At 45.9% G+C, this 18,011-nt stretch overlaps 1 protein-coding gene across 2 annotated transcripts; it reads right to left on the bottom strand.

The window, feature by feature from the left end:
- Positions 1-764: 764 nt before the first annotated feature.
- FOXN4 (forkhead box N4) lies at positions 765-17,120 on the bottom strand. Of its 2 annotated transcripts, XM_048963694.1 has the most exons (10): positions 17,079-17,120; positions 16,599-16,684; positions 7,065-7,228; positions 6,088-6,203; positions 5,894-6,004; positions 5,637-5,764; positions 5,104-5,200; positions 4,818-5,025; positions 3,461-3,844; positions 765-2,858 (listed from the first exon to the last, which is right to left on the bottom strand). In XM_048963694.1, the coding sequence occupies exons 2-10, from the start codon at positions 16,679-16,681 to the stop codon at positions 2,608-2,610; spliced, it is 1,542 nt and encodes a 513-aa protein (XP_048819651.1). In that variant the 5' UTR covers positions 16,682-16,684; positions 17,079-17,120; the 3' UTR covers positions 765-2,607. The 2 variants fall into 2 exon arrangements, with proteins under 2 accessions (XP_048819651.1, XP_048819650.1); XM_048963693.1 differs by lacking the exons at positions 16,599-16,684; positions 17,079-17,120 and adding an exon at positions 11,968-12,074.
- Between the last annotated feature and the right edge of the window lie 891 nt (positions 17,121-18,011).

Here is an 18,011-nt window from a genome sequence, read left to right as displayed (position 1 = left end):
GCCTTAATCATTTAAACAAGCACCAGTGCCAGATGTTGCACAAGACTGGCTGGAGCTGGACGATGGGAGAGGTCTCCGTATGACTGTGTTGGGACTGACCATGCACTGGCACAAGGAAATATAAATACTGCTGAGGAAGGATCAGCCTCAAACTGATGCTTTAAAACAAACTCAGGAACTGCAAGGAGACATTTGTCCCCATCCTTCCCTGCGCTGGGGAGCAGTCTGCAGACACGACCACCAAAAGCTGGCAGCCAGAAAAGACATCAAGCTGTTCTGGACTGGCTGCAGTAGGGCTATCAGTGGGGATATCAGCTGACTGTGTCACTCCGTTGCAGGAGCATCACACTGGGCTTAGCTTTGGCTCTGAGCGGGGAGCACAGTGACAGTGCAAGGGGGGGACAACTGCTTTGAGGGCAGCACTGGGACTGATGTGATGGGGTTTTGTTGGCAATTTCTTGGTTGTGTCTATGCTGGGGACTGCAGGGAGGAGGTCTCCTCAACCTCATAGTGAGGATGAGAAAGACACAAGGAGATGCTTTCTGGTATGGAAGGAGTCAGTGCACTGTCAGGGATCTTGGAGTGCTGCTGCTCACTGTGCAGGAGGTGATGGAAACATTCACCCAGACCAACACCAATAAAATGAGCACTGTCCTCAAGGGAAACTTTTCCTTGTTCTGTTCCTGAAACTGTTCCTGAGCTCTTTTGTTGTGTCACTGTATAAACCCAGGACCTGAGAAGGAAGGGAATAGTGACTGCTGCTGTGCAGCATGCAGCACAAGAGAAGGGAATAGCTGTGGTCCATAGCATCCCTCACCATGTATTTAGGTACTGAGATTTGCAGCAATAAGTGACCATGCTGAGCTCCAGCACAGCTTGCTTGCCAGCACAGTAATTACAGTGCAGCACATCTAGAATGAGGCAGGTTTCGTGCTAAGAAATATTTATTTTTTAAAAGATGAAAACAGCATAGATGACACAGCAAATGATCAGTAATCACATTTGTTCTTGGACAATAAATTACGACCTGGACAACCACGGTCTTCTGGAAGAGGCTGACATGGATGCACGCACTTAGAAAGGTACAGGTATGCACGTTTTCCAGCCCCTGGCTCTCCCAGCAGTGTCTTTCAGCACAAAGTACCTGCGCTGCCTTGGTGGGGCTGCTTCAGCATCTGGCTGCCCTGCGGTGGCACAGCTGGGTGCTGCAGTGGTGCTTTGTGCCTGGATGGGGGCTGGAGAGGCTGCGTGCTGTGAGCAGCCCCACTGCATGCACTGCAGGTACGAGGACTGGGACTGCCAGAGCCCTGAATGGAACAGACAACACATGAGACACGAATACGACCGCATGGTCACAGAGCTACAAGTGGACTAAAGGCTAAATTTCAACGTTGTTTTCAGGGTTGTTTTTTTTTTTCAGCTGTTGGATGTTTCATACAATTTCTTTTCTTTGCATCATGTGACACCAAGTATAAAGTGGAGTATGTAAACCTGAAAATCTAAATTAGGAACAATTTTACTTGGGCTAATCAGAATGGGAAGGCGAATTGGAATGGTACAGTTAGGATATTTGGTCTCTGAATTTAAGAAAAGAAAACAAACAGTGAGTTTCACAGTACTGAAAGTGCTTATTTAAGAGAAATGTAGTGTAACAGTGACTGAAGTGGTGTTTTTGAAGGTGAATAACTTAGTTGATGTAAAACAGGTTACTGCAGCATTTAAAAGAATTTGAACAGTGCTCAGTTTACATAGTTTCTCTTCATAACAATAAATATAAATAAATTTACAAATAGTAATACTGCCTAGCACAAAAATGGACAGAAGCACAATGCACAGTACTATAAAAAAGGCAAATCTAATCTTTTTTAAAACAAGTCCTAAAAATAGGCATAATTCCTAAAAGCTTCTAGCCAGTGATCAGCTTCATCATTCAGTAGTACCGGTTCCTTCCTGGGTAAGGGCTTGGTTTTAAGCCCTAGACACAGCAGTTGTCTGCTATGGATTTCTCATTAATAACCTTTTTGCTCCTTTTTTTCCCCCCTAGCTCATAACAATAAGTTAGCAACAGTTACATCAGAAAAGTGTTAGAGGTGCAAATGCCTCCAGAGCCTGCGTGTGATCTTTGTTCAAGGCAGCAGTCATTTGGCAACGTGAGAAGAAAGATGAACGTGGTACCAGATCAACCCTTTCGGATGTGAACTTGGTGCTGATCCAGCCATTGAGTAGTGTTGGCCTCTGTGTGTGTGACAACAGAACAACATCAACAAGTAAGTTTAGATTAGAACGTCAAGCAAACATGTTCTCCTTAACTGGACTAGTTTTCAGCTCAGCTCCATTCTAGTAGAAGTTCCTGCTGACTGATGCCTTCCAAGTCCTTAAGAGCTCACCAGCCCTGCAACACAACCATCCAATCTTAGTCCTGGCATGGATGAAAGGTACAGCAGAACTCCACTGGTTTGAGTTATTTTGGCATTGCGTGCTGTGTCCCAGTAAACAGCCAACATTTCCAAGTGTCTGCAGGAGGAGCTGTTTATTGCTTTCAGGTTGGATTTTAAGGGTTGGGAGAAACTGGCCCCCGAATTCAAGGTCCATGGAATGGTGCAACATTTAGAGCAGAGCGATGGGCTTGTTGCCTTGAGGGTTCATGTACTGAGCTGCTGCTACGTTGTCCACGGAGGTGTAAGTGGTATAAAGGCCTGTGACCTGAAAGTCTGACAAGGAGTGATCGCTGCCACTGGAGATGGGGGTGAGGCCAGGAGTGCCCAGGTCACAGTCTGAGAGGTGCAGGGGAGAGTTGCTGAAGGCACCCAGTGTGTCAAGGCTGAAGCTGTCATCTTTCATTTCCTCCCATATGTTACCTTTAAAAGATTAAATTCCAGTCACAGCAACACATCCAACCTGTTCAGGCACTGTGGGGAGGGGGTCAGTCCTTAACTAAAGGGTTTTACGTGCTGCTCAGAAACAGCACAGTTTGCAGCTCTGGAGTGCAAAGGCAGTGAGCGTCTGTTCCCCCACAGGCCTCTGGGCTCCAGCAATCCAGTCCTTCCTGGACAGCAGCTATCTACCATGTGCTGACCAGAAAGAAACCCAAGGATCATGCTAAGGATCTCCATAAGCCAAAGATTTACAAATGAGAGAAACCACGGCACAAGTAGAGCTATGGTTTCCGAGGGATGGAGAGGTGTGATGTCCCAGATCTTTAGGGGGACATATCTATTGATATCTAGTGCAGTGCCTGAACTTGAACCATGAGGGTAGTTTGCTTTCCTAACTAGCACAGGGTAGAAATGCAATGAGGAAGGCTGGGGAAGTCAAGCTGCACAGGCCAGAACCCAGCGCGAGATTTCATCTCAGTTAATTCCATCCCAGTGAGTCCTGCTGAAGCCCTTGGATATATATTCAGCAACGACACAATCGTATAAATTCTGCCCTCCACTCCCCCAGCTTCCTTCTCCTATACCTTGCAATGCAAAATCCATAATGCTTGGGTCCAGAGCATCCACCTCCGTGTTCATGTCTGTGGTCACGTTCAGGAAGTCGGGAGGGGCACGGCCCATGGGGTGATGGGGCAGAGGGCTGTGGCTGATGTCAGGCAGAGTGTGGAGAGGAGGAGTCTGTGCAGGTGCTGGGGAGTCCGGCGCGATGCGAGCCTGGGTCTGGATCTGGTGATGCAGAGGGACAGACTGCAGAGAGAGCGTCATGATCGGTTGGGGCTGCAGCTGGGAGATGGAGATTCGGCCTTGGGCTGCTGCCATGTGGGTCAGGGTAGAGATCTCAGGTTCTGCCTGCTTACTGGACCGCCTGCAGTTCTCAGGTCTGTCAGTAATCAGCTTGTCCAGCTCCTCTGTGCATGCAATGCCCGTTCCCAAGGAAGAAAAGAGGAAGTTTAACCCATTTGTTCAAGTAGGTTCCTATCAAAGCATTTCATTCATTTCACTCATGAGCACAGCTTTGCACTTTTGCAATAAAACCTAGAAGGCAAGCAGCATCTGTGACTGTGTGAGAAGCAGCACAAAAGGCAAGCTTTGACTGTGCAAACTGACTGTTCAAAGAGCAAAAAAGTGCCATCTACTTCCCTCTCCTTAGCCCATACCCTAGTCAACTTCCATAGTAACCCCTAACACAGCTTGAAAAAAAATAAAGAATCACATGAAGTTTGCACAGAGCAACCCAACCAGCATGGGCAGCATGCTTGGAAGGTCTCCTGCTCCCAGCAACACTCTGAATTCTGCTTCTTTCCCAGGTGAGATTCACGTGAGAGCCTCCTGGCAGTTTCAGTGGCACGATTGTTTTTAAGTAAAGGAGAATGTAATTTATCAGATTGTGTATTAAAGAATTTACAGGAAAACCTTCTGGTTGATTTTTGCCAACACCGAGCTGCTGAAAGCTTCAAAAACAAGCATGCATTTTCATAAGAATGAGAGCAAAGAGTTTTGCAGAGCAACAGCCAAAATAAATAAATAAATAAAAGCTGACACTATAAATGCTAACACTGGAGGCAGCATAACTCTTCATAATGTGCTAGATAAGTGAGTTAGCATGGAGGGAAAAGATAACCATCTAGAATGTGGGGACCAGTTTATGCTGAGAGCTTCCGTGTCCTCAGCAAGGGTAATGACCCAATTCAGTGCAGAGCACAGGGATCATTTTGGCTGTGCAGGTTTAAGGCAGAGGTTGTTGGAAGGCCTGAGAGCTCTGTGCTACAGGACTGTTGTGCAGGACTTGGTTGGTTTTGTTTCGTTTTTCTTTTGTTTTGTGTATTCCTGGCCAAACAGACACTTTTAACACAGGCAACAGAAGTGTAATATAAGCCCTACCTGGGTTAGCCATGCTCCTGTGAATAGCAGCTAAGTCCTTCCGCTTCCACTTCTGCATCTCCTCTTCCATTTTGTCAATCTTGGCAGGATTGAGAGCCCACAGACATCCCTTGCGCGAGGTGCCACTCATTTTGTTCTCCACCTTCTCAAAGCACTTATTCAGGGACAGGTTATGACGCACGGAGTTTTTCCAGCCATCGGGGGCTGTCTAAAAGATGCAGAAAGATGTCAGGGAAATATGCTGAGAACAAAGTAAGTGATGTTCTACTCCCAGCTGTATGCATACCTTGAAGTAGGGAAAGTGTTCCTTCATGAAGCTGTAGATCTCACTCACAGGGAGACTGCCCGTTTTGCTGTTCTTCAATGCCATTGCAATTAAGCAACTAGAGGACAGAAAAACATTTAACAACAGGTTGCATATGCAACAGGTTGCATACATCATGTTGTCTCCTGGTCTAGCAATCTCAGATCCATCTCCATTCGGATACAAACACCTGGCTGACCACGGGATTCCCCTGGTAGTCTGTTTCCCCCTAAGGATCTATAGTCAGTGAGTTTTCAAGTGCTCAGAAGGCATGCTCTGATCCTGCAGATTTTACTTCCCTGTGCTGTTTTTTTCTACCTTTATGCCGATGGCCAGGAACTAGTTTGCTTGTTCAGTCCTGCTACCCCCTAGAGGCAGTTTCCACAGAACTCTCGGGTGGCTGAATTGATCTGTGTTCCCTTCAAATGGAATCAGATGCTCTTGTGCTGTCCCACCTGCAGTGAAGTCATCCCACAACAGGCTCTGAGCAACATGCTGTGCTGGTATCTACTCACCTGTATGAATAGATGGGCTTGGGGTAATGTTTTGGATGCAGTTCTTGGGCAGAGTGAGGAGCCAGGCGAGGTTGAGGGTAATGTGGCTGGGTGCCATACGATGTGTTGTAGATTGCTGCTGGGTTACACTGTATGCAAAGGAAAAGAAGAAGAGCGTCCACGACTGTGTGTAGGCTTAGGGCTTTTTCTTTTGAAAGAGTTCTAGAGATGTTCTTAGAAGGCACTCTGAGACACGGACCACAAGTAAATAACAGTACCTGCTGTGTATTCTGGGCTATGGCAAACACTTGCTGTGGATGAGGAGGGAAGAGCTGCTGCTGTGTCTGCAAACTAGGAGAGGGCTGCCCACCTACAGAGTACTGGCTCATCTGCAGAGACAAAGACAACAGACGTGTCAGTCTTCAGATTACCAATATCTTTTCCTAAGAAGTGTTGCAAGGGTTGCTCTTACATTGGCTCCATGTGATGAAATAGAATTCAGTCCCAGGACTCCTTGTGGCAGGCTGGCCTGGACATGAATCATTGCTCCAGGTGCTCCTGTGGAGTGCATGTTGCTTGCCACAGGACCTGTTTTGAAAAAATCAAGTGTAATAAATGTTCACGTGAAAGTACACTTCAGAAAAGAGAGCTGACATTTATTTGTAATAGGTGCACTTCAACGCAGCTAAGTGTGGAGTGGATAATCACACCTCTCTATGGCTTTCCATCCCAAAAGAACTCTGAACCTTTCACAGATTGCAAAGCTGACTTTGGCTGCTTCCAAAACTTGTTATATAGAGACTGAAAGATGACAGGTGTTTAACAGTCCGCAGTGCTCTTACAGACACAGTATCTTACAAAAGGAAAAAAAACTATCCAGAAACAAAACACAAATTCAGAGCTCTCTATACTCCAGACGGATTTCTGCTCTAAAGCAAGCAAGATGATATGCTCGGCAGAATGCCTTGGGGAACAAGTGTGTTTGCCTGAAGGATGCTCACAAAGAAAGGTGTTCAGTGAACAGATGCTGTAAGTCTGTGTGAAGCAAACAGGTATGGGGTAAATAAGATACTCTTAGTTTTATCGGTGTTGAAACAAATGAGAAAGATTAATTACCTAATTTCCAAGCTGTTGAAAACCTCTGAAATACAAGTATTAAATACCTTGGCCCAATTTCACACATGGCATTGGCAACTACAACGAGCAGAGCAGTTTGCTGGATCCTAAGATTGCTGCTGTGACAGCTAGGACTCTGCCTCTTGATGTGAAAGAAAGATTCAGCAATGTTTCATAAGAAGACAACAGGCTCCAGGTCTTCTGTCAGGAAGCAAAAAGTAATGTACCTAAAACAAACCCACTACTAGGAAAGCTGGAACGTGTGGAGGGAAGTGAAAGGGGCAATAGGCTGGGTCAACTCAATAGCAGTTATTTACCACCCTAACAGTTTACCTGTCTGTTGTAACATTGCATTCTGGGCACCAAGGCCAAAATCCATTCTTCCACTGGCCATCTGTTGTAACCGAGGAACATCAACAGATGTCAGCCACGACAAGGACTGCAAGTCACTGGGGAGGTCATCTTCACTCAGCTGGGAGGGATCAGAAGCTAAGAGCCTGCAAAACAGCACAAGAGGTTAGAAAAGAGTAGAGATGCTGCAAAACTGCTCCTGGTAAGAAGGGAGATGTCTGGGATGCCTGAGCTCATGGAGGTCAGCGGGGAAATGCATCAGGCTGGAATTCTGCTTGCAGAGTTCGGATGTGACCTTTTGTTTCACAGCTGGCTTGTTACTGACATCCTTTGCTTTATAATCATGTGTTCCTTTGTACAATTTGAAATGTTTTAGTTAAGAAAACATTCTGTGCAGTGTTTATAGGGGAAGAAGTCATGAGAACCTGGAAGAGAAACTGCCTAGAAACAAAACCCAAACTGACTTGTCATTTTCACTTTTGTCTGAAATCTGTTCTTGTAGGGCCTTGATGTAGAAGAAACCTGTTCAGACTCTTAACCTGACAAATCTGCATTAGCATTAAAAGGCAGTGAGCAGCAAGCCTTGGAAATGTTTCTGTGCCCAGATCCACCACAGCCTGCTGCTGGCTTTAACACCTGGGGAGAGCTTTTCCCAGCCCCTGTGCATCCCACTGGTGGGTGCATAAGTGAAATTTCACATAATGAATCATTGATCTTTTCCATTCAGAGATATGAAGTTACTGATCATTAACAAGGAACCATGAAGCTTAGAAACAATCTCTCTCACAGATGTGTTGAAGCCAGCTGTGTGGCACTAATGCATGTTTATTGCCAAATAACGATGCAGAAGTCTGGTCTCTTGCTGAACCATCTTTTACCTTCCATATGATTCCAAGGCAGCTCAAAAGAACAAGAACAGAACTCTAATGCCTGGCAGCCCAGGGGCATTCAGCCCCTCTGTTTGTGATTTCCTGAAACACACATCAGAAGTTCCAGAAATTGTTATCTGGGAAATCCTGAAAGCAGAATGTCATTTGTTTGTTTGTAAAAAGGCTTTGAAAAGAAGGAGGAAAAAAGAAAAAGCCACGAGCAGGAGCCAGAAGTTAAAATCCTGGCCAGAAACATCTTCACATCTCTCTCCTAGCCTACCGCATTTTCTTTCTCGTACTGTAGTTAAAGTGCAATAATTAGCATTGCCATGGTTACCACTGTTCAGTTATTTTGTGAGGCCTGGGACTTAAATACAGGAAAAGAATATCAGGTGACCACTCTCCCGGCCCAGAGATTGGCTGGATTGGAAGAAAACAAGAGCATTAAATGATTTGAAAACTGGGCAGGCTCATGTCGTTTGCAACAGTTGGGCCCATTCATTGTAAGCCGATAACCCATTGTGGAGCAAACGACTGTTGCCCAGTGGCACGTGGCCTCCATTGTTTTTGGGATTCTTGCTTAATTGTTTTTCTCCCCCCTCCTCCTTTTTACCAACTCCACATTAATCTGGCTGAATGACAGCCGACACACAACACGCATACACATGCCATCTGGCACCCCGGTCCCTGCCAGTCCTCCCAGACAAGTCAGCCCCCTCAACAAACAGCGGGGTCAGATGGGCGGCGAGGGTCAGCACCCACCACACACGCCTCCTGTCAGCCCATGAATCCTCCACATGCCCTCTGCTTCTCTGAGCATCTCCGTGCAGTGGGCCTGGGGCTGTGCAGCAGCCTTCCCTGAGTGTCTTTTAGTGGAGAGAAGGTCCCTGTTTCCCTGCTTATCCTGGTGGAGACTCGCATAGCGCTTCCCAGACGTGCAGAGGTTCTGGTGATATGCTCTGCAAGATTGGGTGCTATCCAAAATTGGATGATCCTCCCCCCAAGATCACACTGCCTGCCCCTCAGCATCACTGGGAGACATGCAGCTCCCTCATAGAATCATACAGCATTTTGAGTTGGAAGGGAGACCCAAAGGCTGTCTGGTCTGCAGTGCGGTGCACAAGGACACCCACAGCTCCATCAGTGCTCACAGCCCCGTCCTCTGAGCACGGGTGTCCACAGGGAGCACCACCACCTCCCTGGTCAATCCATGCCAGTTCTTTGCTGCCCTCCTGGTCAACAACTTCCTAATACCCAATTTAAACTCGGTGTCACACTCACTGAGCTCCATTTCAAACAGACACCAAGATGCAATGGTAGAGGCAAACAACAAGGCAAGGTGTGTGAGCCAGTTCTTTGTCCAACACAAAGATGTCTTCCTTTCTCTGTGCTAGCATGGAACAGCTGTTGGGATTCAAGACTTTTAAAAGCACGCCTGGTTGCTCACTTACATGTTTTCACTGGTAGTTGTCGGAATAACTGTTCTCATTAATCATAGGGGAAAAGAAAAAGTTTTGTCAGAATGAGAAAAAATATTTCACAGTTGAAGACTGAAGCAATGCTGAAATTTCATATACCTTCAAGAAGGCAAGGCTGCTTAAAGTGCATCCATTTGTTCTCCAAGGTGTTTTAAGCGCCCATATTTATTCCGCAGCATAAACCCAGCTTATCTCACAGTACACAGGCTCAAGGCTTTCCTGATTTTAGTGAAAAATGCTCATCTGACTCTCTCTGGAAAGAGAGTAATACAGTAATACCTACCACTGTAATGTCATAGGGTTCAACCTTTCTGACCCGAAAAAAGCACCAGTGCCAGGCCAACTACTAATGCAAAAACACACACTGTAATACCACGTGCTCAGATTCCACTCCCCTCCGCCATCCTTTCTGTCTCACATTTCAGGGTAAACTTCAGGAGTCAGAGATCCTGCCTGTAGATGGGTGTTCACAGCTCCTGGCACAATGGGGCACTGTAGTAAAAGCAGCCATTTCCTTTCAATGCATGTAAATGAGATAAATAGTGATACGCTATAATTAATGCACGCTGCCGAAAATGTCCCCAGCTGCACATTCCCCAGGGCTGTCTGGTGCATAAGCTCAACAGCTACGTCCTATGCAGGAAGGTTCCAGTTGCACCAAAGTTGTTACAAACATAATATTATCTTTTAAAGGTGTGGTGAAATGATGTAATTCCATTTTCAGCCCTCTCCTTTCAACCCTCTGCAGGAAAAAAAACCTGTCTATGTGTTTCTACCCTAGAAAGGTAACTGCATTAGTAAGAACCCATGTGATATTGAAGATTTATGCCCCAGCTCTCTGTGTATCAGAGGATGCTGGCCTTCTTTGAAAAGCACCCTGAGATCTACAGTACGTGACACAGAAGTGCTCTGTATAGCACTCATCATTGCTATCTGCTCTATTATACGTTGCCCAAAATATTTATCCACTTGAGATAAGCTCCAACAGAGCTTGGCCATCAGCCAGCCTGCACAAGGTTTACTTGAATTAGGATGAATAACACGGAAAGGAATCCCCTTATGCTGACCTTATAGACTTTCCTGCCAGCAATCACCGTGGAATTGGACTCTTGCATTGGTTGCACTTATGACCAAGACCACTTGAGTCTGTTAGCAGTGCAAAACACTGCCACGTTTGCTATCTGAAACAGCTCCTATACAGGTAGGAGACACCAACTGAACAGCTAGCTACATGGAAAGAAATTCCTTCCTGACACAACCCTGCAGGAGCCTGGAATGCTAGAACTGAATTTGGATCTACATCCGTGAACCTCGTGTTGAGCTGGATCTACTGAGCTGAATCTCATGCAGTTCATCAGTGCAGGAGCAGCTGTGCAGGTGATCCAGCCACTTCTACACCTGCAAACTCTGGTGCATGAGGAATTTGACTTCGGAGAACACAGCAACCATCTCTTCAATGGTGTTATAGACCAGCCTGCCAAACACCCCTGCTGAGGCTAAAGAAATGCCTGGCAGTGACAAGTATGCCTTCAAATATTTTATCTCTAGGTGGTTTAGCCAATAACTGGGGATTCTGGTTTACAATACAGCATGCAAAGTGACATATTTCTGTAGGTATTGTGCCCTCCACCCTTCAGAGGACTCTGCCTGCATGGAGTCTGTCTCTAAAAGCTGCAAAGCACTCAAACTGGTTGATGTTGCACGGTGAGTCTGGTGCAAAGGGATTTGAGCGTGGCAGCAACTCAGCATTGCCACTGTTCTAAACAAACCCAGACCAAAACACCACGGCTGTTTTGCATGGCATATTCAACTTCAACCATAGTGTTCTAATGTCTCTCAATGGAAAATTTTCATTATCCCTGCCAGCACTGACACTGAAGCATAAGTAATGCAACTTCGAGCAGAGGCAGTCAGCAGTGATAGATTCTTAATTAGCTGCTTGCAATGGTTTATCCAGAGAGCGACAATTCAACAAGAATCCTACAAAAACTTTCTCTTGAATTGGTTCTCAGAAACTGTTTTCTTTTGTCTGGGATTATGTAACGGCCTCAGAACAAGCACAGCAATTTCTGATACATAAAGCAACACAAGGAAAACAGAAGTGTTTTGTGACTCTTCAGCTGTCTCCATGGTGAGAATTATTCTGTTTTACTGAGTCAACCTGTCTTCTTTCGCTCTTCACTGATGGTTCTGCTCTTCCCTGCTACCTACACTTCTCTTCCCACCTTCCCCCTTTCCCTGCACCAGGGTTTTCCACACTGCACAGCCATCAGTCCCCTTTCTCCTTGCTCTGTCCCAGCTGCTCTCACTGCTGCTTTTGGTCTGCAATTCCACTCTGCCTTTTGAAATCCCACTACCCATCCACTCCAAAGTGCCCAGCCTGCCTTTCTCCTCCCTGTCTTCAGAAATTTAGTAATTTCTGGCCTTGCTGGAAATGAGAAATTAGGCAGTGGTCCAGGAACAACCAGAACATCCCTCCTCAACTACAACTGGGGAAACTTTAGATTAGATGAACCAAAGCAAAAAGCAAATAATTACCCTGTCAGGTGTTGCTCTTCTCCTTTTCATAACACCATGGCTCAGAAGAGAAGGTGATTCTCCAAAAACCTTCTGCAAAGATATTTATCCTCTAAAAGAACCAGTTATAGAAGTGCTGTAAGAGACTTTTATACATCTCAGCTCAGAGTTTCACAACACCCCGTTACCTCATTTTGGTATGGGATGAAGGGAAACTGAATTACAAGTGACCTACATGATTTGCTTAAGCCTAACAGGAAGTGAGCAGCAGTGTCAGCAGCAAACCCAGAGCTCACTCCTTGCTCTGCTTCACCCACACAGTCACTCTTTCTTCCTGTAGGTTAAGATTTCCCAGATGCAGCCTGTATGTTAATCTACAGTATGTTTTGTTGGGGAAAAAAAAAAAAAGAAAAAAAGAGCTGTAACTAATGTCAAAATAAGTCTCTTCTTGATGCAAAAATGTGTTGAAGCATCTGATGCTACACGAATGTTCTGTGTAATGGTCAGCAGCGTTGTCTACTGGGGAAGCTGTTTTTTCCTTTAACATTGCTTCAGCTGCTATTCATTAGCAAAGAACTGATTTACTTGCCTGGGATCCTGTGCAGATAGTTAATCCAGTGTAAAAGGGACATGAAATATGCTGTGCTTTGCGCTGCTGTCAGACCTGTCTCCCTTGCAGAAGTTGTGCTGCGCTTTCCGCACAGGCGAGATTTTCTCAGTGGGCAAAACAAGAGCGGGGAGCCCTGAGCACGTGAGGTTTCTCACAAGAATGCTGGAAAAAAGGCAAGTTTTCTGCTTCCTTGTCTTGAATTGAAGGTCAAGCACCTTTTATGAGGTAACACAGGAGCTCAGTTCTGGTTTCATTGGAAACAGAATAGCCTCGGAATCTTGCTAGGTACTGCCCAGCTACAACCAGTCCTTCCCAGCTCTGGCAGCAATTGCAAGACAATATGAGAAGCAAGGGCCACTATTTTTTTTTTTATTAATACTGATTAGCACATTTCAGGAACTGCATAGGAAACAGTTGAGCTAATCCACTTAAATCAATCCACTGCAGCCTCAGTTTGACTGATTCCTAGGAGGTTTCTCACATTTTTTTGAAAGAATGAAGCAAGTCCTGTGATGAAATTCCTCCGACACATCGAGTCATTATCTCACTCCCTGTCAGACACACATGGTGTCAAGGGAATGGACACTGACATTTTCTTCAGGAACAATTACGGTGTTGTTAGTTATGCATCTGTAACCTTTTGTCTGCAGAAATTTACTTCGTGCAAAGCCCAGCCTCCATCTATCCACAGGATTGATGGTGGAAAACACCCAACTGTAGCTCGCTCCAAAACCAGCTATGAGACTACCACTTAGGAGAGCCAAAATGTCCCGAGTGCCATAAAAGATAAAGACTGTCCACCATTTTCACCTCTGTAACGCCATGTCATGTCTAGTCATGTCTAGAACATAGGGAACGTAGTGGTTACGTGTTGGTTGTCTGTGAAGACTGTAGACATGGCAATCCAAGGCTCATGGGATTTGCTGCCAGGATTAAGCAGTCGCTGAATCAATGGTTAGAGAAAGTAGAACCATAACTGTTCAGGACATGAACTAAAGGTCAGCTTAACCCAAAAAGCTTTTAAAGCACAATTCGATGCCAAACTGTGTGTGTAGAAATTCAAGGTTACAGAAAAAGAACTGAATTAGATTATCTGATCAGTTAAATATCGGTTTTTAAATACTGTATTTAAGAATCAAAGGGACAGTTAAAATGGGAAGAAGAGGAAGGACAGTCTTCTAATGTATTGAATACTTCATAGTCACGTAAAAGCCTACTTTAGCCAAGCCAGAAGTAAACTACTGTAAATCTGTTATTTTCCCTTCATCTGCCTCAGTGGGGCTCCAAATCCTAAAGGTTTTCATGTTAAATCCAATTCTGCACTTGTATACATTGCAATAGATCTTCTACTTCTCTTGCACCAGTTATTAATGATCAGCAAAACCAAACTGCAAGAAAATGAATTGCAAATTTTAATACTGCTTATATTACTTATATTCAGTATTTCCTGAAGCAGTCACAAAGCAAATAAATAACTAAAAGACCAGCTCCAAGCCCATTGAAGATTATGAGAGTTCTCCATTGGTTTAGAGTCTTTGAGTGGGCTCCTATAACTCACATAGCTTTGTGCTGAAACAATACAGGAGCACCACTACAAGGTAAGCATGTACTCTGATTCCACATCAAAATACTTACACTGCAGCACAATATTCAGTTATTCATTAGAATTAGCCAAGTGTTGAAGTCTTGAAAGTTTAACAATCCCAGTGTTAGGATTCTCTGCCTTTATTCCCCAAAATGTGAAATGAAATCATCAGCAATTCTTGTCACTGCTACAGTTATGAAAATACTGAAGGTAGCAGTATTTTCTCTGGGAAAGTTGATAGAGGCACTTTTTGGCTAATAGGCAGCTTTACTTTGCATTGACAGCCCGGCAGTGACAGTCCCAGAGAAATGTAGGAGCTGGGGAAGCTGCCATGGCCCTAATCATTCCCAGACAGCATGATGTTTTACATCTCACAGAAGAGATGTTTGCCCAAAATAATTTTATCAAGGTGCAAACAGCCCAGGTCTTTGCACAGAGTAGTTAGGAGGATTAGGCTGCCATGTGCTGCGTCAAATATGCTACAGATGCTTTAGATCCAGAGAATTCTAATGTCTGCTAAAATTAGTGATGTTTTTTCCTCTTCTTTCTTTTTTTTTTCTCCATTAAAAAAATCAGTCATTTTGAGATCTATGCATACGTGCATGAAAACGTGTAGGTATTCACTGCTTTGATCCCCAGCTCACATGCACACACGCTCTCCCCCTTTTCAGCATTTTCTGCTGCAGCCTCACAGGAAAGCCTGCTCTCCTCTAAGTCCAATTGCCCAATTGAAAGATTCCAAGTGAGACAGAAGAGCATTCTCAGCCCAGACCCAGCCTCCCACTCACTAATTGGAGGCCATTCCCCATTTTGCAGAGCCTTGATGCTCCCCCATGGAGCACTCGGGACTGTGGGTTCCAGTGCTGGACTGTGGTGACAGCAGGAGAGTAAACAGAGCTGATAGAATTTGACAGGTCTATTCTTTTCTTAAAATCATTCAGTCTAAAAGATTTTCTTTTACATAATCCAAAGTGTTTTCTCATGAAGTAGGACAAATACTGCTCTGCATTTATGGTGCAGTTCAGATTTTATGCATTTTTATCAGAATTCGCCACTATTAAATGAGGTCAAATAATTCACTTTAAAGCTGCAGTAAAGAAATCACAAATGGGTTAAAAACTTCAGAGAACTCTGATCTTCGAGTTCAGAATGTTTAACAGAGATTAAAAGTAGTTTTTAAAAGGAGCTGACTTCCCAATAAAGGAGAAACTCTTACAATTCCTTTATTGGCACTAAGATAAATCCAATCTTTCTCAAAGGAAAAAAAAAAAAAGGGGGGCTTTTTAAAATGAGTTAAAGAATAATTCTCCCCATAATAAGGGTCTTTGTTAGGGTGGTGTGCTCTTCAAGGCACTGATACAGACTTAAATGTAAGCACCCAGAAAGCTCTCTCATACACACCCCTCATTAAATACTGAATATTTCTTTACAAATATTTACACAGCCAACAAAACGTCTGGAGCAAAGAATGCTTTAATAAACAGCAAAACAGAGTTCCACAACCCTTCTTCCACAGTGGCTGAGGAGGGTATAACAAATCACTTGTTGAGCTGCAAGGGGCTGCAGTGCAGTGTTTGCATTTTGAATAGAGAGAGGCTGATAGAAGAATACCTGCGTCTGAGCACTGGTACCCACAGAAATGTGTGAAAACACCCTCAGGCTGGGAGGGAGGAGAGAAGCTCTCACTCCTCATTTTAAAACAACAACAACAAAAGAAAAAAAGGAAAAAAAAAGAGATCCTTTTCTTTATTGTAAGAGCCAGATCGTGTTATTATGTGTTTCTTGGAACTTGGCATCATGTGACAAGATGTAACCTAACTTAACCCAGCGCACTGTAATTCATGCAGAACTGTCCCATGACTTCTAACAATGCCTTTGCATGATGAAAGATGTGTGTTGGTGTAGAAAAATTATCAGAGGCTGTTGGCAAAACCAGATTTGCTCTCACCAATATTAGTAGAACTAATATATATATAAACTAGTGCTTTGGAGTACTATGTATGTATGTACATACATAAGTACAAAGTATGTATTTTGCTTGTCTTAATGGAAAAATTATCTGGTGCTTATTGCATGTGATTCAGTCTTTGCACAATAATGCAAAATGCAACCTGAAAGGAAACTCTTAGATAATTCTAAATTAACAATAATTGATCTACATGTTGTCTGATAACACTCATACAGGAGAGAGAGAGTGGGAGGTCAGCCCGTGGCTTGGAAGGTGCATTTAATATGGCTTAGCATCAAATTGCTTTAAATAGGAATCACTCTAAGTAAGCAATGAATTATAGCTGCTCTCCACTTTGTTCAGCTCGAGAAGAGCAAGAGGAGCAAGAGAAATGACACAGCTGGCTTTTTAGAACAGGGTCGCATAAGGAAACGGTGAGAAACATTTGTGTGCCATCAGTTGGCAGGTTTTGGTGGTGCTGTGTGGTTCTCCATCAATAAAGCCCTCACCTGTACTCCTGGGCAGCGTGCTGGCTGTGCCCTGAGCTCCGGATGAGTCCTGACATCGTGGACGGGAGGTCGCTTTCTATCATCTCCTTAGGAAATTAAAAAAAAAAAAAAAAAAAAAAAAAAAAAAAAGGGGGGAGGGGGGTGGGAGAGGAAGAAATAAAACCGCAGAAAACATTTATGGGCACAGACGCAGTAGCTATCCAGCACTTCAGCACGGGGAACGGACCGACAAAATTCCAACCGAAAACCCCAAGCGATGGGAAAGCAGAACCAAAGGCGCCACCTCCGAGCGCGCTGCCCGCTCTTAGGCCACACAGCCAGCTAAAAAAACGCTGTCATAAGGGCGAAGCCAACGCGCTCGGCGATTCACCGCGAGCTCTGCCCCGAGCACCGCCCGGCGCTGCGGGCCGCCCTCAGGTGAGCGCAGCCCCGCGGTGCCCCAGGGCGGCCCCGAACCCGCGACCCCCGGATCCCACCAACCTGGCGGCCGTCAGAACGCGGCGCTGCGCGCCCTCGGGGGGCGGTTCGGTCCTCCTCGGGCGGTTCGGAGGGAGCCGTGCGGGGCCGGAGCTCCCCGTGGGCGCCGCGGCACAGCCGCCCTCCTGCCCCGATTTTAAATTTCCCTCTCAGGAGCTGTCCAGCCTGGAGCATGCGCGGCCGGGGGTCAGGGCCGGGGCAGGGCTGGGGAAGCGCGTTTCCTCAGAGCCCCCCTCAGCCCCCCCCCAGCCCCCTTCCCTACGCCTCCCCTTGATCCCCCTCCGCACGGCGGGAGCGGGTCGTGACGAGAGAGAGAGGAAAAAAAAAAGAAGCGCAAGACGAACTTCTCGCAACTTTCCAGAGGGTTAAAAAAAAAAAAAAAAAAGAAAAAGGAGGAGGGAGAGAAGAGCGGGGGAAAAGAGGAGGAGGGGGGCGGCATTCAAACGTGCGGCGGCGGTTTGAGTGTCAGGAGGGGAAAATGAAATCTCTGAGGGGAGAACCGCCCGAGCCGGGCTCGCCCCGCCCGATGCCGTCCTGCTTTCCCCGCCGCTCGGCCCGCCGCCTCCGCCACCCCCCATCCGAGCCCGGGAAGCTGCCCGGGAGCGGCCGAGGAGGCGCGCGGAGCCCCGCGCGGAGCGGCGGACGCGGGGAGGCGCCGTGAGGCCGCCGCTGCGCGCGCCCTGGGCCGCCGCCTCACCGCCCCCGGTGCCAAAACGCCCGCCTTTATCCGATCGGCATCTCCCCTCTCTTTTAGTTTGAAGCCGTTTCCCCTCGTCCTGTCACGGCAGACCATCAGAGGGACAATCCCGGGAAATGTTGTCCAAATGTCGGCAATACACCTGATTCGTTTCCCTCGTGCAGGTGATTTGCGCCCCTCCTGCTTCCAAGGGCCGGATTACCACAGGTATGGAGCAGGAAGGTGGTTGATAACCCATC

This window comes from Lagopus muta, chromosome 17 (assembly GCF_023343835.1).
Source record: "Lagopus muta isolate bLagMut1 chromosome 17, bLagMut1 primary, whole genome shotgun sequence".
NCBI classification, from domain to species: domain Eukaryota; kingdom Metazoa; phylum Chordata; class Aves; order Galliformes; family Phasianidae; genus Lagopus; species Lagopus muta.
This window is presented reverse-complemented; position numbering and strand designations above follow the sequence as displayed.